This window comes from Anarhichas minor, unplaced genomic scaffold (assembly GCF_050575085.1).
Source record: "Anarhichas minor isolate MPS153535 unplaced genomic scaffold, ASM5057508v1 ptg000062l, whole genome shotgun sequence".
In the NCBI taxonomy this organism is placed as follows: Eukaryota; Metazoa; Chordata; class Actinopteri; order Perciformes; family Anarhichadidae; genus Anarhichas; species Anarhichas minor.
In genome coordinates this window covers 6,727,582-6,754,086 of record NW_027466508.1, presented here as the reverse complement: position 1 = coordinate 6,754,086, position 26,505 = coordinate 6,727,582, and the positions used below count along the sequence as shown (strand labels likewise).

At 41.2% G+C, this 26,505-nt stretch overlaps 3 protein-coding genes and 1 non-coding gene across 6 annotated transcripts in view; 3 read left to right on the top strand and 1 right to left on the bottom strand.

Annotated features, from left to right (window-relative positions):
• Positions 1-15,418, top strand: part of pde8a (phosphodiesterase 8A) — a 41,417-nt gene extending 25,999 nt beyond the window's left edge. The window contains 16 exon segments of the mRNA XM_076077965.1: positions 296-436; positions 1,122-1,210; positions 1,357-1,408; positions 1,504-1,546; positions 2,964-3,041; positions 3,232-3,302; positions 4,201-4,365; positions 7,905-7,953; positions 8,062-8,197; positions 8,296-8,494; positions 10,088-10,305; positions 11,282-11,330; positions 11,332-11,415; positions 12,372-12,536; positions 12,676-12,805; positions 13,257-15,418. Coding sequence (XP_075934080.1) covers positions 296-436; positions 1,122-1,210; positions 1,357-1,408; positions 1,504-1,546; positions 2,964-3,041; positions 3,232-3,302; positions 4,201-4,365; positions 7,905-7,953; positions 8,062-8,197; positions 8,296-8,494; positions 10,088-10,305; positions 11,282-11,330; positions 11,332-11,415; positions 12,372-12,536; positions 12,676-12,805; positions 13,257-13,363 — 1,776 coding nt within the window. The 3' untranslated portion in view covers positions 13,364-15,418.
• A 1,598-nt stretch (positions 15,419-17,016) lies between these two features.
• LOC142933787 (KH homology domain-containing protein 4-like) lies at positions 17,017-25,047 on the top strand. The gene is made up of 14 exons (XM_076078008.1): positions 17,017-17,314; positions 18,253-18,517; positions 18,620-18,739; positions 18,909-18,982; positions 19,609-19,661; positions 19,778-19,974; positions 20,472-20,680; positions 21,072-21,132; positions 21,423-21,480; positions 21,693-21,916; positions 22,372-22,476; positions 23,137-23,222; positions 23,305-23,423; positions 23,838-25,047. The coding sequence occupies exons 1-14, from the start codon at positions 17,286-17,288 to the stop codon at positions 23,966-23,968; spliced, it is 1,731 nt and encodes a 576-aa protein (XP_075934123.1). The 5' UTR covers positions 17,017-17,285; the 3' UTR covers positions 23,969-25,047.
• On the top strand, positions 20,247-20,368 carry LOC142933846 (small nucleolar RNA SNORA47). Its single transcript, XR_012947627.1, has one exon. It is a non-coding gene; the product is annotated as a small nucleolar RNA SNORA47 (small nucleolar RNA).
• The window catches only part of fsd2 (fibronectin type III and SPRY domain containing 2), an 8,532-nt gene continuing 6,845 nt past the window's right edge, over positions 24,819-26,505 (bottom strand). For all 3 annotated transcript variants that reach the window (XM_076078005.1, XM_076078006.1, XM_076078007.1), the window contains one exon: positions 24,819-25,467. In XM_076078005.1, the coding sequence (XP_075934120.1) occupies positions 25,218-25,467 (250 nt within the window). In that variant the 3' untranslated portion in view covers positions 24,819-25,217. The remainder of the gene's footprint in view (positions 25,468-26,505) is intronic.

Sequence of the window (26,505 nt, the reverse complement as noted above, 5' to 3'; positions counted from 1 at the left end):
AAGCCTGTTCATGTCTTGTGATCCAAGTTCTTAGTAGTGATAGCAGTCTCTGTCCGTCTGAATGGCTCCTTTTGTTAGCATCAAAGCAGTGCAGCCTGCCGTTGCGTTATTAATTTCACATAAAAAATGCTTCTGAGCTCAATGTAATGAGCAACGAATGTGTCAGCCTCTCTGAATTGTTTTGGTCGGCAAGGTTAATGGAATGCCATCATCGTAACTGTCCGAACTCATTGTGGATTTTATAAACCGTCATCTCAGATCAAGCCTGACCACTGTTGTGTTCTCTCCTTCGCAGTATGTGAACCCTGCCTATGAGTCCATTATGGGCTACCAACGAGGCGAGCTAATAGGAAAGGAAATAATAGAAGTGCCTAAAAGTGAGAAGAATAAGCCTGATCTCCTTGAAACAATAAATTCCTGCATACGGAAAGGAAAGGTAAAATGCATTCATTAATTCAACTACACTATACATTTCAGCACAAACGCAATTTTCAGTGTGGTTTAGTTAATCAAGAACTCATCAGAAATATAAATGATCAGCTTCCCTTGATTGTTGATACTCTCACATGCATAGTTTTGACTATCGCTTCACAATGAGATCACTCTGCAGATATCTGCTCCTGCCTTTGTGCCCGTGCTTGCATGCGTGCGCGTGCATCCATGTGCGCTGTAAGTCTGCCCCACTGGCCATCCAGCAGCTCTGTTTCATGTGCATAAGAACAGCGGTTGATGGCTGTGCTGTAATCTTACTACACAGAGAGCGAAGGTCAGTCTCAGACAGGCTGACAGCGGGACGAGTCTTTTCAAGCTGCCACAGCAGCCTGTAGTTGGGGGGGGGGGGGGACAGACAGACATGAAACAAGCGCGCCGGACTCCAGTAGCGCTCACTCTACCCATTAAAGCACCTTGCTGCTCTCTGAAATACTTTGACCTACCCCACTTCAGCACTTAATCTACACCTTGAACACTGCCATGCTACACCCAGTCCACACCCACTTTTAGGACATTTTCAAATGATTATAGTTATCGTATGTTCTTAGTTGTTACGATGATTGGTTCTGTACATTTCGTGTCAGTATGTTTAATTTCCTCTCTCTCGGTTCTGCCCTGTTATGTTCCAGGAGTGGCAGGGGATTTATTATGCCAAAAAGAAGAATGGAGACAGCATTCAGCAAAATGTGAAGATCACACCTGTAATTGGACAGGGAGGGTGAGTGACAGGATGTTGAGGCCTGGCTCATTCAGTCTTGCGTCATGTAAATTACCTTTCCAGTAACTGAATAACTATACTGGATGATTATGATTGTATCCCATTGTTTTTTTCTGGTGTACTAATTAGCTTTTCTTCATTCACAGAAAAATCAGACACTATGTGTCTATCAACTGGCCTTTAAATGATAATAATAAGGTAAGACGTGTTTCCACTTTTGCCAATTTAAAAATGAATGAAAGGAGCTTTCTGGCCGGCATGCATCAATGTGCTTCTCTATTCTGTCCATGCAGAGTGATAAATCCACTGAACGTGTGCAGGCAGAGTCTCAAACAGGTAAGATCCCTCCTGAAAATGGCCACTGTAGGTGCAAGACTGCTCTTAACTCTGCCCTGTATTGAGGTATCAACCGTAAAGCCAATTCACAGCTGCAACTGATTTCAAAATGCAGCAGCTACGCTCCTGACAGGCCATTAGAAGGTTGACTATGCTTCTAATGTTAAGGTACAACCCTACCAAAGTTTTTAGTCAGCATAGTCATTTGCCATTTAGAAAAATGGCTTAAAAGCGTTTTTCTCTTTGGTCTTTTAAAGTGACAGGTGTTTTTCATTTCTATTGTTTCTTGATTTACTTCTTTGAGTCTTAGGTGTGTTTTATCACATTTAGTGCATTTAGAAATTGCAAAGAAAAATGTAATGTAAATTTTTTTGTCATTTGAATATTATTGAAATACACAGTATGTCCGCCTACTCGGCCGAAGAAAAACAGAAACATTTCCTGCCGACTTCTGTCTTTCTATTACTTTATACTTCGTCCCCACAAAAACAAAATTAAACTGACAAGCTGTCTGCCCGCTTAGCAGAGGCTGAGTGGCGGAGAGGTACAGCAATGTGTGTACTGATAGTTCCGTTAGCCAAACACACCGTCCAAAACAATAATAGTGAGCAAACTGGTTTTACCCGACTGTGTCTCTGGACGCAGTGCATTGGCTGGAGTTCAGCGGCCCCTACCAGCCGGGGCCGGATTAGAGGAGTCAGTGAGGAGTCAGCAGGCAGTCAATCGCTGTATAAAACAGGCAGTAAAAGGTGCTTTGAGAAAGAGTGAGTCACTGCAACCACAAGAGGTCCTTGAGCATGAAACCATAACTGGGCACCCAAAATATTCTTCAGTTTGCTGCAGCAGAATGGGAGATTAGCCATGGACAGACAGAGAGGTGCATAGTAACTCACTCACCCATGCATGATTCTCCTGGCAGGGATAATAACACCAGCCTTTTCCCTTAAATACATAGGACAGATCTGACAATAGAAATAAAATAGATATAATACCTATCTACTATGTTGTATCTATGGATTTGACCTGTGAGGTTGACTTGACAATCCCAATTGTCTGGAGTATTTCCAGTAGCTTTGCAATGGAGAATGTTTATAATAACCAAAAATTATTACATTTCACTCTGTTGGGTAAGTCATAAATCTCACTTTTGCACCTTTAGTTCCCACCTTTGACCAATTATTACACTTTCACTGGATTAAAACTTCAAAATTAAACTTGTGAATAACTACAGAATCAGTCGTGTGAATAAATTGAGTTGGACTGATCAAAAACAAAGTGATTAATTCTGCTTGGACTGATTAAGACATCGCCTCCACTTGCCAAGGATATTGTGATGGGGGGCCTAAGTTTGATTTGTCACTAAACTTACGCCATATTTGTGTTTGAGTGTCAATGTAAGGTGTTATATTTTCCCCAGACATCCAATCCAGTAAGCACAAAGACCGGAGGAAAGGCTCTCTGGACGTAAGATCCACAACGTCTCGGGGGAGCGATGGTGAGAGTGAAGGGAGAGACATGGTGGAAACTCTGGGCGTTACTTGTCAGCTTATGAAACCTTCCCAGTTGTCTTTTTGCATCAAGTGTTGATTGGATACACATGCAAACACACTCGAAAACTACAGCTTAATTTGTTGTTGTATTACAATATGGGTCTTATTCATTTATTTTCTTCTCCATCCTGCCAGGGAGCTCACAGCGAAGGCACTCCTCAATGGCCCGAATCCACTCCATGACAATAGAAGCTCCCATCACCAAGGTGAGTGAGTTCCCATCATCCCTCCCTGCCTCCATCACATGATTTTATTTTGTACTGAAGTTTTTGTATCTCATGACTGAACTCTTGGGTTATAATACTGCCACTAACGCCATGAGCACTTCTTGTACAGATACTAGCATCAAAGGCTAGAGGCCAAGCATACCATGTCAAGTGCAGATGGGCTGATAAAAGGTCACATTTCATGCATAAGACAGGAATTCATGTTAGACCAGGGTGGCCTGCTGTTTTAGTGGTTTATGTATGTCTGCAGCCTGGCTAGTCGGAAACAGAGAAAGTCCCACGGGATGGGTCATATGACACACAGCAGTTCCACTGCTGTATCATTTGACTGTGTAGTCAGTCCCTGTAGGCGTCATCCTCTCCAGAATATAGAACTGCTGGTACTGTGTGTGTGTGTGTGTGTGTGTGCGTGTGCGTGTGAGAGAGTTAGCTAAAACTTGTGTTCTTGCACATGCTTATAGACCTCATCATAGGTGCCCATTGTTAGAACCTCCAAGTTCTGATTTGCTTTCACACTACTGGGCTTTTCTTTTCTTTATCACTTCAGAAATATTTTAGAAATAAGATTTTATTTTATTTTATTATTTTACTATTGTTAGAGACAAAGAGCTTTTTTTCTCATGCAACTGCCTCTTTATTTAATATAATAGTTTTGCTTTTTAGTCAGGGCATATATATCTATTTGAAACTTACTCAGATTTTCCTTACTACTCAGATGTTACTCAGATGTTATGTTATCAGAACTTGCTGTTTCACTCTGGTCCAGTAAATGTATTGTATTACATACTATATGTTTTATTTTTGCTTTTTTGTAGTTGGTTTTTAAAAGAAAAGTGCTTTACCAAAAAAATAAAACCTTACTTATTTCATCATCCAGGTAATCAACATCATCAATGCAGCGCAGGAAAGCAGTCCTATGCCCGTGGCAGAGGCCTTGGATCGGGTACTGGAGATCCTGAGGACAACTGAGCTCTACTCCCCACAGCTGGGCACCAAGGATGAAGACCCCCATACGAATGACCTCGTAGGGGGGCTTATGACGGTAAGCAGAAGGCCTTGTAGAGCACGGGGGTCCTTCGAGAAGTACGAAACACCCAAACAGCTTCCTTCCGCTACGAATGAATCGACTCCCATATGATAACACACGTCAGAGCGTTTGCAGAATTCCACAGTGATAACACGCATGTCTACATGAGTGTTCATTCACCATGAAAGCCCATGATAATGTGTTAGATGAAAGAAACTGAGACTCAGGAGTGTCCACGGACTTTTGTTTTTGTGAGGATCTCTGTACATATTCGGGGAAGAGAGAGACACACAGAGAGAGAGATTAACAGACAGCAATGGTGAAGTACAGAAGTAGAAAGAGTGCCAAGTTGGCAGTCTTGGCAACAACCCCAGAGGAAGTGTTAGATTGTCCTTTGTGCTCCTGTAGGCTGGAGAGGAAAGCCTACCCCGCCCTCTCTTTCTCCCCCCCTCTGCCTCCCCCTCTCTCTCTCACTGCACACTCACATGAACCTCTTCCTCTTGACTCCACAGGCCTGGAAACATCCTGTTCTTTGGATCAGATGAATACGCATGGCTTTACTTATACATGTGCTCTCTGGATACACAGAGGCAGGGAGGCATTACACACAGTCCTTCCCCAGAAAGATTTGTTCTGCATAAGTGATAAAGGTTGATGAAACCAGAAAACCACGAGGTGTGAGTTGAGGTTTAGATCGTTACTTATGTACGATCATATTGGTTTATGAGGTGCCTGGTTGCATATGTGTTTGTTAGGGTGAGGTCTGAACTCAGAGGAGGCGGTGAACATTAAGGGAAGAGCTGTCATCTTTCTGGTGAGAAAGTCTTAAAATAACCAGTGTGTACATGAGACAATGCTCAGGTCAAAGATGAGCCAGACTCCTCTCCATTTTTCACTTGTGAAGTAAACATTTCACTCTGCGACACACACCCATGTACTCACTAACGCCCAATATATATAAATATTAGTGCTGGGCAAGTTAACAAGTTAATTTCGCGTTAAGGCATTCATTAATTAACGCCGACAATTATTTTATCTCGCGTTAATGCATTTTTTTAAATGTATTATTTTATTATTTTTTTTTTATTGAAAGACAAGAGACAATACATATACATAACAACAAGAGGATGACAAGAACAGTGGGATAAAAGCCAGCAAACATCCTATAGTCAGTAATTTTAGTGCACCTATATGCTGAAATTCACGGTAAACGCATTTAAACGGCACAGATCGGGAGCGAGCGAAGGACTTTGAAAGTTAGCGGAAAGATTAACGTGAGACAACATCCGGTTTCTTCAGACGAACATCCGGTTTTCAGAATAAGATGCCAACAAAGTATGAATTATATTCACATTAAGTATAAAGCATGCTACCTGCATCTCGTGAACCAAATGTTATTGCCCTTTTGTTCATATAGCAGTACTTTTAAAATAAAAGTGCGCAATACACTACTTTTGAATTCATTGTTGAACTTTGCAATAATCGCGATTAATCGCAAAAAATCCATGAGATTAATTGCGATTAAATATTTTAATCGTTGCCCAGCACTAATAAATATATATATATTTATATTGCCCCAGAATGACATGATATAGGCCTATCACCCAGATATAGCTGACAAGTGTTATTTGAGAAAAGTGGAGGCCGTAATGTCTGCCATCTTTACTTTTTACGTTTGTTTATGATATTTTCAAATTTAATGACGCACAATAGCCTGAGGGTTTTTACAACACATAACAATATATTTTTGTCCAGAAGGACTTCATTGTAGCTTCTTGTCACAGTAATCCTTTAAGAGACACATTTAAACAATGTTGATGCATTTTATAAACTTTAAAGGATGCAAACTGCTGCAGTGGTTGTTGCTAACATAAAAACACAAGAGCCTACAGTAACGCTAGCTCTGTCAGCTGAATGCTACTGTTAACATGCTCACTGCAGTGACAAGCTAACATGCGGATGTTTAGCAAGTATATCGATTTTCCTCGGTTCACCATCTTACCTTAGCGTGTTTGCATGTTAACATGTGCCAGTTGGCACTAAACACAAAGTACAGCGGAGGCTGATGGCAATGTTGTTAGTTTTGCAGCTATTTGGTCATAAACCAAAGTATATTTTACCTGACGATGGAACTAGAGGAAGAGGGTTAAGGGTTCAACAAAATTTCAGTTCACTCCGCGAGGAACATGAATGTCTGGACCAGATTTAATGCCATGTTGAGATATTTCCCTCAAAACCATAAATGTCTCTTGGTAGCGCTAGAGGAAAAGTCAGGTGATCTCCGTTGTCATTCGGATCCATCCTCGTGGAACAATGAATGTTGATTGGTCAACTGACTGTTATTGTTGTTAGCCACGCCGCTAGTGTGGCTAGAAACTATTTTCACGTAGTTTATTATCCACAAATCACAGTCCTAGAAGACCCGGATCATGATACTTCAAACCACTGAGAAGTCTTTGATTATTTGGGTGATGAAGTATTACCCCACTGATGAGCTCCATTTAGCTTTCACAGCATGCAGCACTGCCCGGAGGAAGACAAATGTCATAATTGAATAGTTTACTGTAAATGATCTGACACGTGTACATGAATTATCACTGCGTCATTTTTGACACAACTATTACAGTTCATAAATATGGTAATGCTTTTCTAAACTGCATATTGGTTTCATTAATAAGCTCAACTTGGCTGCCTCATCCCTCCACTCCCTCTCTAAGCGGGTGGGGGGGGGGGGGGGGGGGGGGGACGATATGAAGTGTCAGCATAACATAGCTTCCAAAATATTGTGTCATGGCACAGATGAAAGCGCACTCATAAAAGTGTTAATATTGAAGAGCCGTATCTTTGTTGGCTCTTATTGTTATACTGTTGTAATCTGTTACGCTCTTGACTTAGTCAAAATGCTTTTCCTTCTGCAACTTCGTCAAAATGCAGCAACAAGACATTCAGTCACATTGACATATGATTAACAAGATGATATTTGTTCTTTTCGCCGGTAAAATCATTGAGCTATTTAGGACCTAGTTATGGATTTTAGTTGGATATAAACCTTGATCTGTCCAAATACTCCGCGTGTTCTGAGGGGTTACAAAAGTTTAACGATTTCTATTCTAATCTATTTTTCTAAGAGGAATTCTGCCCGACTTGTGGCTTTATCCGGGTGTCATTCGTCTTGTTTCGTGGGTCAATGAAATATCAGTGATGGTTGATGATGCGCAAGTCCCAGTAACATGACTGGTCTCAACTAGCTTTCTTTAATCTAAAGTCCAAGCTGATGTTTGTGTCTGTGTTGGTGCTCCTAGCAGCTTAATTTAGCACACATAACTTTTGTATCAGATCTGATGTCAGAGCAAATGTCTCATAGCATCCAAACAATTTCACTGTCCAAATTTATTTTGAAGGCCCTTGCAGTTTTTTGACAGACGTGACGCCAATGCTGTTAACACTTGAGCTGAACTCCTCATGTGGCTGTTCAAAAAGGTTGAATGATGCAGTCAGTTTTTTTAGGTCTTGCTACCTCACTCCCTGACATGTTCTGTCTTTCTTCTTCACAGGATGGTTTACGCAGATTGTCAGGAAATGAATACACCTTGTCCACAAAACGTAAGTTTACGTAAAGCATAAAGGGAGGACGACACAAAGTGCTGTGCTACGTTTTAGCAGCTCTCTTAATCTGAATGCCTCCTCTCTTGTGTCTTCCCTTACTCACAGAGGCCCACCATATCCCCAGTCACCTGACAACTCCTCTGACTTTAAATGATATCCCCCCTCGTATTGCCCAGACCATGGAGAATGAGGACTCATGGGATTTTGACATCGTCAACTTGGAGGCTGCAACCATGAAGCGGTGAGGCAACAACAGAGTTAAAGGGCTATCAGAGGAAAAGTGTCAAATGATTTGGGAAGAGAGTTGTTGCTAAACTACCATGCTGAATCCTCCTACAGGCCTTTGACTTACTTGGGCATGAAGATCTTCTCCCGATTTGGCGTCTGCGAGTTCCTAAACTGCCCTGAGGCCACTTTGCGCTCCTGGCTACAACTGATTGAAGCTAACTACCACTCCAGTAACTCCTACCACAACTCTTCTCATGCAGCTGATGTCCTGCATGCAACGGCGTACTTTCTCTCCAAGGAGAGGGTCAAGGTAAATGTAGTAAGAATTAAGAATTAATAACACCACTTTAAAAATACATGCCAAACTTGCAAAACATATCACAAGTTTTGCTTTCAGAATGTTGCTGCTGGTCCATAGCTATCCAACAAAAATGACAGACTTGGTTCCAGCTTTTGAAATGTGTGCTTTTATTGCCTGTCTTTGTCTTATGTGATACTAAATACACATATTTGTTTGTTTGTTAATTAGTGGACAAAACAAGCACATAAAAGATTTGACCTTGGGTTACCATGTTGTTGTGATTTCCATGTTTCTATTTTCAGTTAATTAATTAATTGAGAAAATTATTGACAAATGAATCGCAAATGAATAGAATCGTTCATTGCAGCACCTTATTATTACCCATTATTAGCTTTTATCAGGGAGGCATTTATTTAATGAAATGTATAAATAAGGTGTCAGTGTTTGGTAAGTAAATGCAAATGCAAAACTTCTTTACAGTTCTTTTGGTTTGCCCACTCTGCCCTTTGAGTGCTGTTCGCAACTGTTACGTCAAAGTCAATGCTACATACAAAAAAACGTATAACCCATATATTTGTTCTTTATATGTTTGCTTTGAGAGAAAAACAAGGTGTCAGAACTTGTAGTTCATGGGTAGATGTGAAGCTACATGGCTGTTCCTGGAAGTCAACATTTTTTAGCATTAGTGTGTGTTACCGCTGCTTTGGTTGTGGGCCCAAACAACTACAGGATCTAGATGTTGGGATTTTCTACTATCAAGCGCAACTCTCGGCTCAGTCTTGAGGGTCAGATGTCCCGTCTGAGCCTGCGTTATCCAAGAGAGTCTTGGTGTTGGCCAAGTGTGTCAGTGGCTCAGTAACTAGTTGAGGCCGTGCACTGGCTAAGCTGATTACCAAACTGTCTATTTCTGATCTCCGTGAAGGGATCTTTCATTGGCTTAGCCAGTGAACTGTGAAGTTACATCACCCAAGGTTAATGAATCCCTGGAGATCTACAGACATGTTAGTAGGTCTGTTGTGTTGCATATTCATTTAGAAATGAGGAATTATTTTGATGGTGTTACATTTTCTATACTTATACGGTCCAATCCATTTTATTAACTATTTCTGTTAATATTGAAGTCAATATTTTGGAAGGGTAGCTTCAAAATTAGGGTCAAAATTTGATTAAAAAAAAACTGCCGTTTTTACACACATTTAACTAAATGATTCTCTGTATTTGCTTGATCTAGCACTTCATTGTAACTGCATAATGCTGTATGTAAATACAGTATATTGACAATAGAAATGTGCACTTTTTACATGCGTTTGGTAGCTCGGGATCATTTAGATGCATTTAAATGAAGGTGAACATTAACTGTTATTATTCTAATTATAAGTCACAACTGCTTTTCACAATGTAGAGCTGCTTCCTGGTTCAACCTGCAGGCTAAACTGGAAGCACGTCACAGCTGTGTTGATAGCGGGATGTGACAATGTAGTAGAAGGTTATGCTGTGCCAGCTTTTAACCTATAGTTGTTCATTCAGAACTATAAACCAAGGTGGTAATATACCAGACTTTTCCTTTTAATGCCCAACAATGTGTCCAATCTGCCCCAACAGCAAAGTTTGGATCCAATCGACGAGGTGGCTGCCCTGATTGCTGCCACTGTGCACGACGTGGACCACCCGGGACGCACCAACAGCTTCCTGTGCAACGCAGGAAGCGAGCTGGCCATCCTCTACAATGACACTGCTGTGCTGGAGAGCCACCACGCAGCGCTGGCCTTCCAGATCACTACCAGAGATGATAAGTGCAACATCTTCAAGAACATTGAAAGGTAGGGGATTCACTACACAAGGAATAGGTCACCCCCAAATAATTAGAGTTGTCATTATCTACTTATGCCCTGGCTGTTCACTGGATCACCAAACGCAAAACTAAACGTAGTCATTCTCCTGAGCTCTTGAAGTTACGTGGATGTAGAAGTATGTCGCTGCAAGTTCTGATAAACCCATCAATACAAAGACCTCAAGTCATCCAACTGTCAATCAAATAAGTGCATTGTGCGCTCAAAAGACCAATGTTTACTGTAACTCAGCGTCTCCAAAAGATGTAAACTGACAGTTTTTACTGACATGTGGTTGAGAGGATGATTACTATATTTCTATTTTGGGCTGAACTATTTCTTTAACTTATTCCAAACTAGATGAATTTGCTGACTTTTGTGTTTAGGCGTATGAAATTATTTTGCAAATTTGGCTACTGTAGAAAGAACATTTGTGTATATCAATATATAAGGTAGAGAAAATGAATATTGTATGTCCTGAAATTCTTATAGAAATAGTTTGTGATACAGACGTCACCTGAGGTATCATAAGGGGATAAATTAAGTCTGCATGTGTGAAGATGAAAGCAGTGCAGTGTGTGTTGACAGCGGCGGGGTATTAATGTGATTTGAGTCCCAAAGCAGAATAGCTCACATGTGCTGGTCCCCTTGGAGGGGGAAGGTGAACAAAGCATCCATTCATCGCCACTGTCACTGCAGTCAGAAGGGGAAAACTGTTCACACGGGTTTCCATGCTATTTACCACACTGTCATCTCACCCGCTCTGATTTCTCTTTTCCTCCTCTCCCTGCCCCCCCCCCCCCCCCCTCCTTCGTCTCTCTCTCTCTCTCTCTCTCTCTCTCTCTCTCTCTCTCTCTCTCTCTCTCTCTCTCTCTCTCTCCCCTCTCTCTCTCTCTCTCTCTCTCTCTCTCTCTCTCTCTCTCTCTCTCTCTCTCTCTTCTCTCTCTCTCTTTCTCTCTCTCTCTAGGAATGAATATCGAACACTTCGACAGGCCATCATTGATATGGTGCTCGCAAACCGAGATGACCAAACACTTCGAACACGTCAACAAATTTGTCAACAGCATCAACAAGCCACTGGCTGCTCTGGAGGAGAACGGGGTGAGATTAGATTTACTGCAACACTTTTAAATGTTTTCATATTTCATAGCTGTGTAAAAAATAATAGTTCTAATTTTGGCATCTTATTTTTATAGATAAATGTTGTGTGTCAGAGCAGGAAGGATACACAGGAGTATTCAGACACTAGATGAACACACAATTATTGTAATCTCATTCTGTGGCAGCACAGTGCAACAGTATGCAAGCAACAATAGATCACGAGCTTGAGAGATGGTGATACTGGTTCAGGGGACCTGTGGCCTGTTGTTGCCTGGGCACTGATATCTTTGTGGGGAGAGAATTTTGCAACTTGGTACCATCTTTCTCGTCTGTGTGTGGAATGCTCAACACAGACATTTAAAAGTTGTCTTGCCCTTTAAAGGCAGGAATGAGCCAAATATATGATTTGATGCCAATCTTTTTTTATACTGAACAAAGCCACTTTCAGAACATGTAAGTGTTTGATGTAAATTGTGATGGAGTTTAAGTTTAGTTAATAAAAGAAAAGGTCTTTGTGTTACATACACATTTTCATTAAGTTAACCTCGAGACTCGGATAAAACAGATCTCCCTCATCTTGGCTTAAATGGACCGTCTGTACTTGTGCTTAACATAATTGTCAGTGAATTAAATCTTAAATCTTGAAACATACAGAGGGCTGCAAATCATGTGACTGCAGGAACCATGCTCTACTCTTTTACATGCAAGTGTTGGGGGAGCCCATAATGAACACGCGCTGAATACAGACTCTCCATAAAGAAAACCTTTATCAGCTGTCAGTGCCATATTTCAACTTCCCGGTTTGGTTCATGTACAGACACAGTCAGTTATTTTTAAAGTTGTGCAGCTGCTGTGTGTGCTATAAGGGGCTGTCTATTGCCACTAATAAGGAGATCTTTAGTTGTCACTGTGCTAATAGTCTGCATCTGTGTTTTTTGTCTTGATTTGTTTTTTAGGGAAACAATGATGAGGAATCTGTAAAAAGCGTTTTGACATCCCCTGAGAATCGCATCCTCGTCAAGCGGATGCTGATTAAGTGTGCAGACATCTCCAATCCATGCAGACCTCAAGAGCTCTGTATAGAATGGGCTGGACGCATCTCAGAGGAGTATTTTGCACAGGTAATTAGAAGGAAAGAAATAACACAGTGCTCATGGCTGGGGAGATGGATCCAGCAAGCAGCAGCTGCAATGTATTTTTTGTTGTAATTTATGCATCCATTGTGCGTGATGATCACTTGTGCTGTCGTCCCTGGTGCAGACGGACGAGGAGAAGAGACAAGGTCTACCGGTGGTTATGCCTGTGTTTGACAGAAACACGTGTAGCATCCCAAAGTCCCAGATTTCCTTCATAGACTACTTCATTACAGACATGTTTGATGCATGGGATGGTAAGACTGCACAGCAAGATGCGACACCCTAGAGATGCATACACTGTTATAAATCTGCGTGATTGGTCGTATAATCTTATTGACAAGTCTAGACACGTAGCATAGACAAACGTACAAATAATACACACAATGGACAGTTATAATGTGAAGAAAACTTCAAAGGTAATGACAAACGTTCTCATAGTGAGTATGTTTAATACAGCAGTCAAATTAGCAACTGAATTAAAATATTATCTTTAAAAAAAACAAAAAAACTTTTAAACCTACACCAATTTCATACCGGACCAGTATCGATACAGATACTGACCGTATATCCTGAGTTGAGTTATAACGGATAAAAAGTCGGATTGGTGCATTCACAAGTCGTTCGTATGAACTAATGAGACAGTGGTGATGATTTGAAAAACAAACTGTCAAAACTGATATTGAACTTCTTTTGTTGTCTCTCCAGCTTTCGCAGACCTCCCCAATCTTATGCAGCACTTGGACAACAACTTCAAGTACTGGAAAGGCCTGGATGAGAGGAAGCTGCACAGCCTGCGACCGCCTCCAGAGTAGGCCGCTGCAGTGTTCAGACCTGGGACTCTGCAGTCCGGGGCAGCCCTCCTCTCTCCTGCTGGGGCGTCTCTCTCCCTGCCAGCCCAGCCAGCCAAAAGGCCTCCTCGCCTTCACTCTCCTGCTTCTGTAGCACGCTGAACGTCCACATATCCGTCCACACAGAAACCACAGAGGGACTTCCTGACAGGCCGTTTGCAGCAGTGACACTGCTGGCTTTACAACCCTGTCAGATGAAAACTGTGACAAACAGACGCGGACACACAGCATCCTTATGAACTTCTCGTGCCTCTCGGCCATTCGCAGTGTAGCTGGTCAAGTGACATGACTGAGAGAAGGTTCTTACAGGCCTCCTGGCATAGCAACCGTCCCCTAATTACCACATAGGCACTCCTTTCTGCCTGTGAAGTTGCTGTTTTGAGTAAAAACTGCTTGTTTACGGAAGGTGCGAGCAACACTGGAGGAGTGGGTGGAAGTGTGACCTGGATATTAAGGTGTCCAATCCACGTCAGGCCATATAGTCACCTTTGACCTCCATCCCTGTGCTCGCAACAAGGCAGGACTGCTCCTTCTGCCCCTGGAGGCCACATCATGGAATAACACTCCACTGCTCTTCTTTTCTTTTCTTTTTTTGGCAATATTTTCATGTGTCCTTCAGAAACGCATCCAAGTTGACACGACGCTGTCATAACAGACATGTGGGAGGGGATGCTTTCTTTATGGGTCAGGGAGTGGGTCTTTACTTTAGGCCACTGCTGAGAGAAAAAAACCTCAACATCATCATCATAGGTAACTAGTTACAGATGATTTGGTTTGTTAATTTTTCTTAGATGTTCCATATTTTCTATATTAAGATTCACAAACGAATGAGTTGATAAATAAATAAGAACAAATTGAATTTCAGAAAGAGAGAGAAAAGCCAAAGCTGATGAAGACAAATACTACTATAGCTCTAAAAATAAATCACAGTTATTGAAGTCATATGAAGCATTACCATAATAAACATTTTTATTTTCTTATCAAAAGTACAGTACCAGTTTGAATGAACACTTTTGTATTGCACTGTAAACAATATTACAAATGTCTACGTCTCAGTGATTTGTCCAGGGATGGGATGTTGCATTGTAGAATAAGCTGTTATTGTTGATCATCAGGAGTTTGTGCGGGTGTGTGTGTGTGTGTGCGCGCGGGGGGCGGGTGTGTGTGTGTGTGTGTGTGTGTATGCGTGGGTGTGTTTGGGTCGTAGGTGTGGGCGCGTGGGTGTATTCATTGTTGCAACAGTCCCTTACTCTTGGTTTAATGCTGTAAACCGCTTGACATTTGACAAATATGTGAAGACATTTTGGACTTGAAAATTTTTTCTCCCAGAAATTTTTGTATCTGGTTTATCCTACTGAAAAGACTGCCTTATTTTATACAATATTTATACAGTACATCCCACTGTGCAACTGCAACGGACATCTGGAGTTTTTATTATGACATAGTCAGAAGGTTATGTTCAAGTAAATCTCAATATTTTTATAGACAATGAATTTTACACTGGATTTGCAGCAAACGAGAACAACCATTATAGCTATCTGAATACCTGTGAATTGGATGGTCACACTCAGCATGTATACAGAGAACTAAATGGTTAAGAAGGATGTGGATCGCAGAGTTGTCTATCACTGTCTTGAAGCAGTCTCCTAGAGGCCAGCTTGCATTGATTTTTTGATCAAACACCATTCTATTTTGGCCACTTGTCCAACATCCTTATGCACAGACCCAGGGAACAGCTTTATGTTCAAGGCTGGTTTCAGATTAGGATACTAATATATGTTAAAGATTGTCGCTTATTAAGAATATTTCCTCTTTAAACAGTATATAAATGCCATAACAGCTAAGCAAATGATGGTTAATGAGATGTTTTGACCACGGTTATCTTTGTTTCTCTCGTATGAAAGAACTGTACACTCAATCAGGGGATTGTTTGTTCCTTCTGATTCACATCTTGGTCTGAAGGCACGGGGGAAAAAAATAGAAACTATTCAATGAAAAATAAAATAATGTCAATTATAAGTTTGCAGTTTATTTCCTGCAATGATTCAACAACCTGTGTCCTCCTTACTTATGTCATCTTTCTCTAGTATTTTTTCTCTCATTCTTTATTAGCCTACAATATGCCTTATAAATGTATTCGATATTTGCACTGAGTCTAGCTATCTAACTACCTCTTTAGGTTTCTTGTTTTACCAGTTTTTAGAGCAATAAGAAAGGACCAAGTTTGAGTTTTTTGAATAGAGGCAGAAGATATATCTCAAACTACATGGTGGCTGGTTCAGACACTTACTGTACATCCCGTAAAATGGACAATAGAGAACAAAACTCTCCTTTTACTGAGATGGCACATTGAACAAATCTGCTTTTCTTCTTCCAGACTGTCTAATGTTAACATTAGAATACCCGATCTCAACAGGTGTAGGAACAAGTAGTATAAACAGCCTTATTTATCTCTTTGGGGTCACTCACTATTTATCATTGAAAAAACGTTTTTTTAAAGACCACATAACTGAATGCTTAGTGTATTGAACTGATCAAGTGTGTGTTTGATTGCCTATGAATTCAACTTTTCATTTGTAACTGTTTGTTTGGTTTCTTTCAAAAGTAAAATATTCTGGCTTTGAGGTTAGGGAATGATCGTGGTTTGGTTTAAAAATACTATTTGATTAAGATAAGGAAATGATTGTGGTCGTGGTTAAAAGAACACTATGTTGGCTGGTAAAAGGAAATGGGAAATAAACAATGGTCTCCCATGTCTAAATCACTTTGTGGACCCATCTATCTACCGCAAACTTCTTTTTCATGGTTTTGCAATACTAAAAACAACGTCATTCAACTTCAAAATGTGTTCCTGGCAAACAAGAGTCGGCAATTCCCACTGCTGCTATAATCCCTTCTGCAGTCAGATAAATGTAGGTTATTTTAAGCATTTGAACAAACGACTGCCTTCTTTTTCACAAATTTATAGTCCGATTTGTGAATAATATGTGTTTGCTCATTCATTATGCACACTTTATGACACACTATGTGCTGGAACAATTTGTTTGATTACACCATTGACATGGAGAGCTTAATGTGTCTGAACTCAGACTGGCTTTCCATTCAACAAAATTGCCCTACATTCAGCCCTGACAAACAGAATGCGATGAAACACCTCTGATGTAGGTAATACATTACAAACTTTACACAAGTCACGCTGCAGTTTGTAGTATGGTGGTGTAATGTTGTACTTATAATGCTCGATTTTCCATTTCCAGACACAGTACATTGGTACCTTTGGCTGCCTGGACATGGGTCCTATTTTTAATATTTCATAATTTCAGACAGTGTAAGCCTGTCTTGATAATTTGATTGCCTTGAAGAAAATCCTGAAAGTTGTTATATTATACATGACAAAGTTTGATATTATGTATTATTAGAATATTGCCAATGAACCAAATCAAACCAAGTAGTAAAGGGGAACTCTGAACTGCGAATCTGCTGGAGCCGACAGGAGTTTGTAAGTGTAATGTGTAGTGTGACTGTAGCTTTAATGGAGGCCCAGATGCTCTTCATGGCCCCACTAGTAGCGTAATCCCGCCATGATCATGACACTCGTCAAAATGGTTGGATTTTTCTATGCTTAGTTATACATTTTAAATCAATTGTATGAAAACCCGGAGCCAATCTCAAACTTTATTTTCTGACGATGTTAATCAATCATCGGACATCGGACATCGTAACAGATTGTGTTACATAACAGGAAAACAGTTTAACTTCCGCCAAGTCAGACTTTGCGACAAGTCGTCAGAAGAAGTCGCCGGCGCCAGAAGGAGCAGACCGATGGCTCCCGTCGTCCAGCGTTAACTTAGTAGAAACTGTTTTAATTTTACAGCCAATTTGTGCTATGGCTTCGGGAATGACTGGACAAACACCGTAAGTTTCCCGAATGGTTTGTTTTTGTATGAATACATTAGGTATCTAGAGTAATATGAGCTAAGAAAAACACTGAATAGTAAGCTAGCGAGCTAGCCAAGCTAAAGCTATCTATCGTGTTAATCCACAAGCTAGCATACATGGTTGTGGCCTGCTAATGACTTCTAGCATGCGTGATATCACTTGTGTAACACGAGGAGGCTGACCAGAGTGCAGCATTCAAAATACTCGAAACGATATTCCCTTAAGTCTTAACTGGATTTGTTGGTAATGCTATTGTCCAACAACAGGCTCGTAACTTACTTTAGCAGGTTAGCTAGCTCAGTGTTAGCTTTAGCATCAGCTAACTTTGGCTGTTGTTAGCTTAGCGGCCAATAAACAGTTAAGATACTACAACGACTGTGTATTTGGCGCTACATTTAAACGGCGGTGTTATCTTCTTCAAAGCCACAAGTGGTTTATTATCAAAAAAGCTTTAAACCTCCCTTAACTTTTAACGCAATTTAAAAACATTACGCGACTGGCTGCAATGAACCGCGATTAACATACGTTAAGATAAGATACTCCTTTATTATTAGCACTGCTGTCTGAAATGTTGTCCTAATGTTGAGCGCTATCCCTTTTTGTGTAGGTATTTTACGAGCAAAAGTATTTATTCACGAACTGCAGACAAATAATGTGTTAACTTAACCCGTGTCCTATCTGACGACTCATTCATCAAACTATAATTATTACATCTAAAAAGTATTTGGGCAAAGGCACAGAAGTTGCCATTTTAATCTTAAAGAGGTTGTTGCCACTCATCTAAGATTCAACACATCTTCAAGATCGAAATGGCAAGTCCATTACCCGGTGACTTTCTTGTAGTAAAAAGTGTTTAGTCAATGTGATTTAGTTTAGCTTATTTAATTGTTTGTATGTTGTTGTTTGTTTTTTAGGTGCCTAACCAGCCGATGGGATAAGACAGCCCAACCTAAACAAAGTGTAGAAGTGAGGCAGCAGAGTAGTGAAAATGCGGCCCACTCGTTATCAGGAGTCGTCGGCGCTGCTGGTTCAAACAGCACAGCTTCCCAGCCGCTACAGACGGGAGAAAAGCCAGCGCCCCAGGGTGGAGTTGAACTGGCCGCGGCCATGGCTGCTAAAATAAATGCCATGTTAATGGCAAAAGGAAAGCTGTTGACTCCTCCACCGTTACTTGCAAAGGTGCACATGATTTAAACAGCTGTTACAAATAACAGTTTGTCTTGTTTTATGGCGTTATTGGTGGGGGCTTACCGTTTCCTTGTCATTTCGCATGTCTTGTAGTCTGCCCCAAATGTTTCCGTGGCATCTGCCACAGAAGAAATGGCGGTCACAGAGGTCGACATAAACGATGTGCCGCTAAATTGCAGGGACCTTCTTACTAAAGGCAAAACACAGGAGGAGGTAAGTGGACCGTGACCATGGTGGTGTTGCATTTGATACACGACGTTAGGTAAAAGCAAATGGGGAATGTGAGAAAAGGATTAAGAAGGCTCTTAAACAGCTTTAAATATCCAGATGAATAATCCCTCTTGTGTTTGAATCAAATTTACTCCTTTTTTTTTTTTTTCAGATTCGACAGTTTAGTGGATCGGTCGTCTCAACGAGAGGTCATTACATGCCTGATGCTGCAAAGAGAAAAGCAGGGTGTGTACTAAAACTAGGGATGTCCTCATCCCAGTGATTTAATACTAATCTCCTTGTTTATTGTTCTATTCTTTACTTGTATTCACCTCAATATGTAAAACATATTCATATCTATTTTGCAGAAGTAGTATTCCATATTTTGATGTTTCATATATAGGGCTAACTTGATAGTGGACTAGACAATATGGTATGTATTTGTTTCAATGAAAAAAATGATGATCTTATCATAGTTTTGACTAGTAGTCAGTCGCAAGCTGCACAAAAATTGCTGTCCTTTTAAACCTTTGCTAATGGGAGGTTTAAGAAGGTGAATCTATTGAAGCGTATGGTTTTCACCGATACCCACCTCCTAAAGTGAAAGTGGTAGCGTGAACCACCTGATCTCCAGAGATAGGTTTTGAGTGCTCTGCACCTACCCACAATGCAACTCTTTGCAATTCTAGTGATAAACTCTTATTTCTTGCTTATTGCTCTCCAAGAACATCTCAACATATTTACCAGGAGTGCAATGTTTATCTAATACAAATGTAAGCAATCAGTTGCCATATAAAATTATTTCTTGAGTAAACAAATGTTCGGAGGAGCTCTGAAGTTATCCATGACATTTCTGATCTGCTTTCTTTTAGACAAAGATCTTTGTATTTACATGTCCAGGGAAAGAACCAGGAGCAGGTCAACAGTAAGTTGCACTTTAAGAAAAAAATCTGCTTAATATGTAGTCTGGCATTGTCTTCATCTAATATTGTTTTACACATGTTGTAAGCTGATGTCCAAACATTGTTGACTGTTAATCAGAGGCTGTGCTGAGGATAAAGGAGCTCATCTCCGAGGACCTGCTGAGGGCCTCGGCCGCATCAGGACAGCAGATGCCCGCTATGCCTCCGCTCACACTCTACCCTCAGCCTCCTCGCCTCGTCAACTCCTCACCCGTGCCACGGATGCCCAACACCAACTCGGTGCCAGGACATCGGCCTGCCGCTCCTCATTCGGGGGTATGAAAGACGTGACGTCTATATCAAAGTGCACCCCTCCACAAGTGGTGGTGACATTCTGTTCCTTGGGATTAATTACTAAAATGTTACCTTTGCAAATATTTCTGCAATGCGCCTCATAGGAGGGATTTACCTTTCCATGGATGAGCAACATTGGCACATGAAATAATTACATGAGAAGTAAAATTTGGGTTATGTTGAATACACTTGATGATACAGCTCAGGTCTTTTTGTGTTGAATATTGCTTGTCTGTGAGTTAGGATTTTACCAGTGGAGGTTAAGAAAGTGAGGCAAATGAAGACCATGTTGCCTTCACTGATACCCACCTCCCAAAGTAAGCAGCAGAGAGAACGTCCCTGGTCTGAAGGGAAAAGCCTCGGACTTCTGCATCTGCTAACACATCTGTTCTGCTTCTAGTCAAACTTATTTTAGATGTCAATATACAACCTAAATATGCAGGTCATTATAATGAGTCACATTTTCCCCCTATCCACAGAGTTTTGTGCACACAAAGATTTTTGTGGGCCTGGACCAGACGTTCCCCTTCTTCAACGTGAACGAAAAGATCGAGGGTCCGGGAGGTTCGTACCTGAGTCACATCCAGACGGAGACGGGGGCTCGAGTCTTTCTCCGGGGAAAAGGTTCCGGCTACATTGAACAAGCATCCAAACGAGAGTCTTTTGAGCCTCTTTATGTCTACATCAGGTATGTTCATTCCAAATGCTCACCGTTGGCACACTTTTTTAAATTTCCTATTGGCAGTAGTTCACCAGAGAGGGAGATCCACGGGTCACCACGAGTTTGCGGTTGAAACAAGACCTGTTTGTATTTAAAAGGAAACCACAAAAAGGGGTTTTGATTTACTGAAACATTTTCCGTAAATCATAACCGGACGTCACTTGACTTACTTGGTGTAAAGAAGTTACTTGTCTGAATTAATGAAGTCAACCCAAGGTTTAAGTTTTGTGTCACTTGTGACACGGCCATCTTGGAGCCCTGCTTCCATATAAATGCTGAACATCTTTACATTTGCTCTGTTACTTCTGTCCCGAGTCTGTTTCACCGTGTTTAACTCGTGGCGCCTCGTGTGTTACAGCCACCCAAATTCCACTGGATTGGAGTCTGCGAAGAAACTCACCGAGAGTCTGCTGGAAACTGTAAGTTCATGATATCGTCGCCACAAATACAGGTGTGAGTTTAAACTGGATTATATGAGGGCCTAATGGGAGGTTTAAGAAGGTGAAACTATTGAAGCGTATGGTTTTCACCGATACCCACCTCCTAAAGTGAAAGTGGTAGCGTGAACCACCTGATCTCCAGAGATAGGTTTTGAGTGCTCTGCACCTACCCACAATGCAACTCGTTAGCTGTCGAAAGCTTATCGGCACACTCTTTGTGGATTGTTATCTAGCTCCTTACATAGTTTTTGTTTTCTCTGGCTCTCCAGGTGAGAGATGAAAACGCCCGTATGGTGACAAACTACACAGCCACCGGCTCAACACAACGTAAGTATTCTTTTATGGCTTGTAACGAATTCCAACAGGGTGACCAAATATCAGGTACTCGTTGACTGCATTCTTCTTGTGGTGATTAATCATCCCACGACGTCTTTAGAGGCTCAACAATAGGTTGAACTAGTACCTCACAGTTGTCAATGCACCGTTATTGATTCATGTAATATATGCTATTAACTCCACGTTCTATACTTTCATTTCAGCATACGCAGCACATGGATTTCCACCTAATAGCAATTACTCTAGCCAGGGGTCCTGGTATAATGGGTATGCTGGCGGCTATTCAGCGTACTCAGGAGCCAGTGGTTATTGGAGTAATGCAAATGGTCCCTCAAGTCATTCTAACATGTCGACAAACCCTCCATCTTCTCAGGCAATGGTTCAGTATCCGGTGTGTCCTAGGAAACCGCATCCCTATCTCGTCCAGGTAAATGCCAAAGATCGAGGCTGCCACTAATGATTGTTTTCAGCGTTCATGTATTAGTTATATTGTTGATTTGATTGAACTTGTAAAATGCTAAAAACATGGTTTTTATTTTGTTGTATAAAGCAAGAACCATGTATCTCTGAAAGTGTGCGGATATCTATTCTACCAGTTTGAGCTTTTTGGTACTTCCCGCCCCTTATAGAAGATGAAGCGGTGGTTATCCTGCAATTATATAAAGCTGGTCAAATATTTTAAATGATGTATTGGTAATTTGCTTTAGTTGGCCCACCAGCTAATACATTGACCAGCTACTAATTTCATCAAGCGTTTTAAATCTGCTCACCACAAACTTCATCTATGTCATATTATGTTGTCGGGACACTTTGAGGAGTTTTAGCTTGCTGCTTCCTGCTGCTGCATTGGTGTGTGTGTGTGTTTGTTTTGCTCTACTTAAGGACCCTGGCAGCAGTGAGACGGTGGAGCCTGAAGGAGCGATAAACACCCCCCCTGACTCGGGAAGTCCCAGGCGTCATTTCCAGGAGGGGGCTAAGGAAGAACAGGTACGCCGTGACACGTGTTCACATCACTGAAAGAGCCTTTTCTTTCTTTTTAATGACTGACCAGTTTGAGCTACTGCTGGCGGTTTAACTGTCCGGTCTTCACCATTCAGAGGAGAAGTGTCAATTATCACTGCAAAATTGTGAAAAATGTAGAATTACACACTTGTATTCCATGAAAAGTATCAAGTCAGTTTGTTTATCCTACATGCACGCTGTCTCTTTAGCTCTCTTGCTTATTTTATTTTTTTGACTAATTGAGTTTGAACATCAAACTACCATCCCTAACACAAATGGCCTTTATACACTTTTTTACCACAGACGAGGATTTAAGCTGCAACACTGTGTTGGTCTGAAAATGTTTACAATGCTGCCCATTTGGAAATTCCTACCATCAACACTTAGGCTCTGTCAAATTCATATTCTTCTCTGTCTTGAGATGCATCTGTAAAGGTTTTAATTAAATTGGGGAAGTTTAGAAAGATGCCTCTGCTCTTTTATGTGACTTCTAACTTTTTTAGAGAATGAAAAAGTTTATTTTTTAAATAAAGCCGTCAGCATTTGGAAAGGTTTGAACATCGGGGGAAACAATTGTTTCCTGCGGGTCAAACCATTTCCTTATAAAGTTTTGAATCGCCTTAAATGTGTACTTTTCTGTTTCAGCCTCCCAGCAGATCTCCAGAGGGTCCTGCTCATCAAGAGTCTGCACTTCCTGCCTCCAGTGTTTGCGAGGAGAAAGTAGTACAAAGGTCTGAATAGATCTTATTTCCCTTGTATATTATTCTTCATGAACATGGTGTGGTGTAGATGCTGATGTTTCTCTCTCTCCAGGATTCTGATGCCTCCTCCGCCGCCTTTCTTTGTGGCTCCTGCCCCCGTTGCCCGCAAAAGGCCAAGACACGCGGTGACAGAAGATCCGGTTGGTGTGCCTGGCATCGCCGCGTCAATGGGTATGCATTTCTTTATCTTCCAATATTCAGAGAGCCTGAGTGCTCAGACATGTCTGTTGCATGAAATGGCATCCCCCCCCCCCCCCCCCCCCCCCCAATGGAGGAGGAGCGGAGACCTGTGTGACTCTCCACTGATAGAACCCACTAACATGCTCTTCTTGTATATGTTTTTTGTCTTTCCCTTGTGTTCTCTCTCTCAACATGTGTCCATGGACCTGCCTGTTATGGATGTGTGCTCTGCTGCCGTTTCATTTGATATCTTCCCTCCCCCCCGGCTGTGGATCAAACGAACTCGAAAACCACCGCTAACATGGGGCTCCTCAATGGGTTTCCTTTTTGTCTCCTCTCGCTTTCTCTCCCCCTCTCCCACCTTCTCTTCTCCATTTTTTTTTTTTCTCATTGTGCTCCTTACAGCTGTTCAGGAGGAGGTGAGCGAGAAGAAGACTAAAGTGGACGAAGATGCATCCGGGCTTGTGCCCTACGGAGGAGATTCCTCCGATGAAGAGGAGGAGAGGACACGCAGCAGTAAGACTGATCACTCATAGCCCCTGCCCCATCCATCCCCACTGTCCAGGATACCCACAGACCCAAAGCCTACTTTCAGTAAAGCAACACGACTCAAACCCCATAAAAGGAAAAATCCACCCTCATATTTTCAAACACTGTTTAAGGACTAAACCAGTGTTTTGCCGTGTTTTAACCCCATTTAGTTCAGAGAACAAATATCTTATTGCTGTCTATTTTCCAAGCATCACCGAAGGGTATTTTGGGACACCTTTTCACAAATGTCTGGTTTCACTTGATGTACTGACAATGTTTAGGACTAAAGACGGGTGACCTCGCTTCATACACTGTCAGGTTGACAATCAATACGAACATTACAGCATCATTGTAAACGGGCAGAAGATGCAAAAAAACACTGGACTAGTCTTTGAATTATCACCAGTTTCTGATGTTTGGTGCTTTCCTGGACTCTTAGGGGAGAAAGGTTTTTATTATTTACTTATTCTGGTGTAGCTTTTGCTTTCTATTCTGTTTATTTTTCTCCCCATGGGAAAATTTAAATCTATGCCCATTTATATAGAGGGCCTGCCAACTAGGCATTGTGCATGAGTGTGTAGCCACATGACTTAAGATGCCGCACAACTTGTGGCTTCCTGCTAATTGGGACATTTTGAGGAACAAATCTTTTTTTACTGTTTTTCTCCCGTGTGTTATTACGGACTTGGTAGAAGCCCTTTTTTATTTTCAGGTTCTGACTCTATAACATGCACTTATTAATGTCTTAAATGCAGAAACATCTTCCGTTAACAAAATATATTTAACTATTCACTTTTAACAGTGTGGCGGTATTCAGGGTGGGTTCTTCCTTTTTAAGATGTGAATACAATTGAATAATGTCTCCAAAGGGATTTTTATTAAAACTTTTTTTTCATTTTCAAAAGCGTCTTTTGTTAATACAAATACAATTCCCTTCTATCCTGTCTGAATTCAAACACTTGGTCTGCTGCAGTTACTGATATTATAAATACATATTGTAAAATTCAGTGAAATGTTTTTCTTATCTTGGAAAATGGTGTCTGCCTGTTCCCATGGAATACTATAATAAAAACACCTGAAAGTCCCTGGTCTTTGGATTCCACACGTACTGTTGAGGGAGTTTGGGTGTTCAGAGAGTTAGTTTTCTTAATTGGGGCTACTACCGAAGAATTTGCTAAGTAATAAAACCAGTTAATTCACTTCCTTCCGGCCGTAGGTTTTATTCCAGGTCAAATGTGGATCTGGTTGCTGGCGTTAGATGAATGAATACTCGGGAGCCTCGATGCGGTTGTGTACAGTGAGAGCTCCGGGGTTATCCAGGCCAAAGCAGGGGTGGACATAATTTTGGAAGTGACATTGGAAGGTGTGCAGGTGTTGTTCCAGATCCACATTAAAAAAGGACAGAGTCCCCCTCTCGTAGTCCAGAGCCACTCCTACCCGCACTGGGTTCACTGTAATCCTCAGGTCAGGACTCCAGCCGTTGTGCAGAAACTCATATTTATGCCTGAACGGAAAGAAGGGCAACATTATGATTGTGTAAAGCAGAGTAGTCCTAAATATAAAGCTCCTTCTCTCATCCTGTCGGGATCATTGTAAAGCAGAGGCTGAATCATGAGCCAACAGGATTTCAAGTGGCTGCGGATTAAAGGAAATGAGAAATGTGGTCGTGTGTAGGCAGAATCACCAAGAAGATGCCCACAAAAGGAACCACATTCAGGGCTGGTGTGTGGCATGCCGCACTGAATGATTTGCTAAATGTGACAATTCAACTGTCCTGCTTTGTTCCCCAAAAAAAGTTGCCATAGCAACACTTATGAAGTAAGAGATTTTGAACTGTGGGCTTTTCTACCTTCAGTCGGCTTAGCGTTGCATAGATGGATACTTTATTTGCTTTGGAAAGGAATATTTCTGGAGGCTAAAAATAAAGTCTTGGCCTAGTTTCCAATAGTATTCCCTCCGGACCAGAATACTTACTGTATCAAATCTGCTTCTACTTGGTCAGTAAAGTGCTTTCAGCATTCTTCCCAGTTTGTACAACATATCAAGTGACTGAGCAGAAAACCATCATTATACAAACCTTTGTGTTTTGGTGAAACTTTGTTTACAATTCATTGTTTGGGATTCAAATGACCCCACTGCTGTTGGTTTAAAATTAATATAATTACAAAATCAATGTTTTAACCGAGTAGGTTTCTCTTCTGACCCTACTGAAAGCATGAAATGTAGTAGATCTAGTAATGTATGTAGGAAAGTGGTAACCCATCCTTCTGCCACAAACTGACATTGATGAAGATGACAAAATATGGGAACAACCATAAAGCAAATATTTCATGTTTAAGTAATAAGCTATGCACAAACATATGTATTACTTTTCTTTACAGTGTCTTAACCTGTGGTGTAACGTTGCTTATGTTTGGGGTCAATTCAGACTTCTAAAAACCCGAAATCTTATAGACTTATTTGGGAGCAGTGGTGCTGCCCTCAAAAGTACTGTCATAACCAATCACAGACATAGAGCACATGAAAATCCGTTGTGTTTTAC

Bases quoted from the DNA above. Each gene is read 5' to 3' on its own strand.
- LOC142933787 (XM_076078008.1), top strand. From the start codon at position 17,286: ATGGCTTCGGGAATGACTGGACAAACACC. The intron at 18,740-18,908 runs GTAAGTGGACCG...TTTTTTTTTCAG, and splicing joins AAGGCAAAACACAGGAGGAG to ATTCGACAGTTTAGTGGATC. The intron at 18,983-19,608 runs GTGTGTACTAAA...GCTTTCTTTTAG, and splicing joins GCTGCAAAGAGAAAAGCAGG to ACAAAGATCTTTGTATTTAC.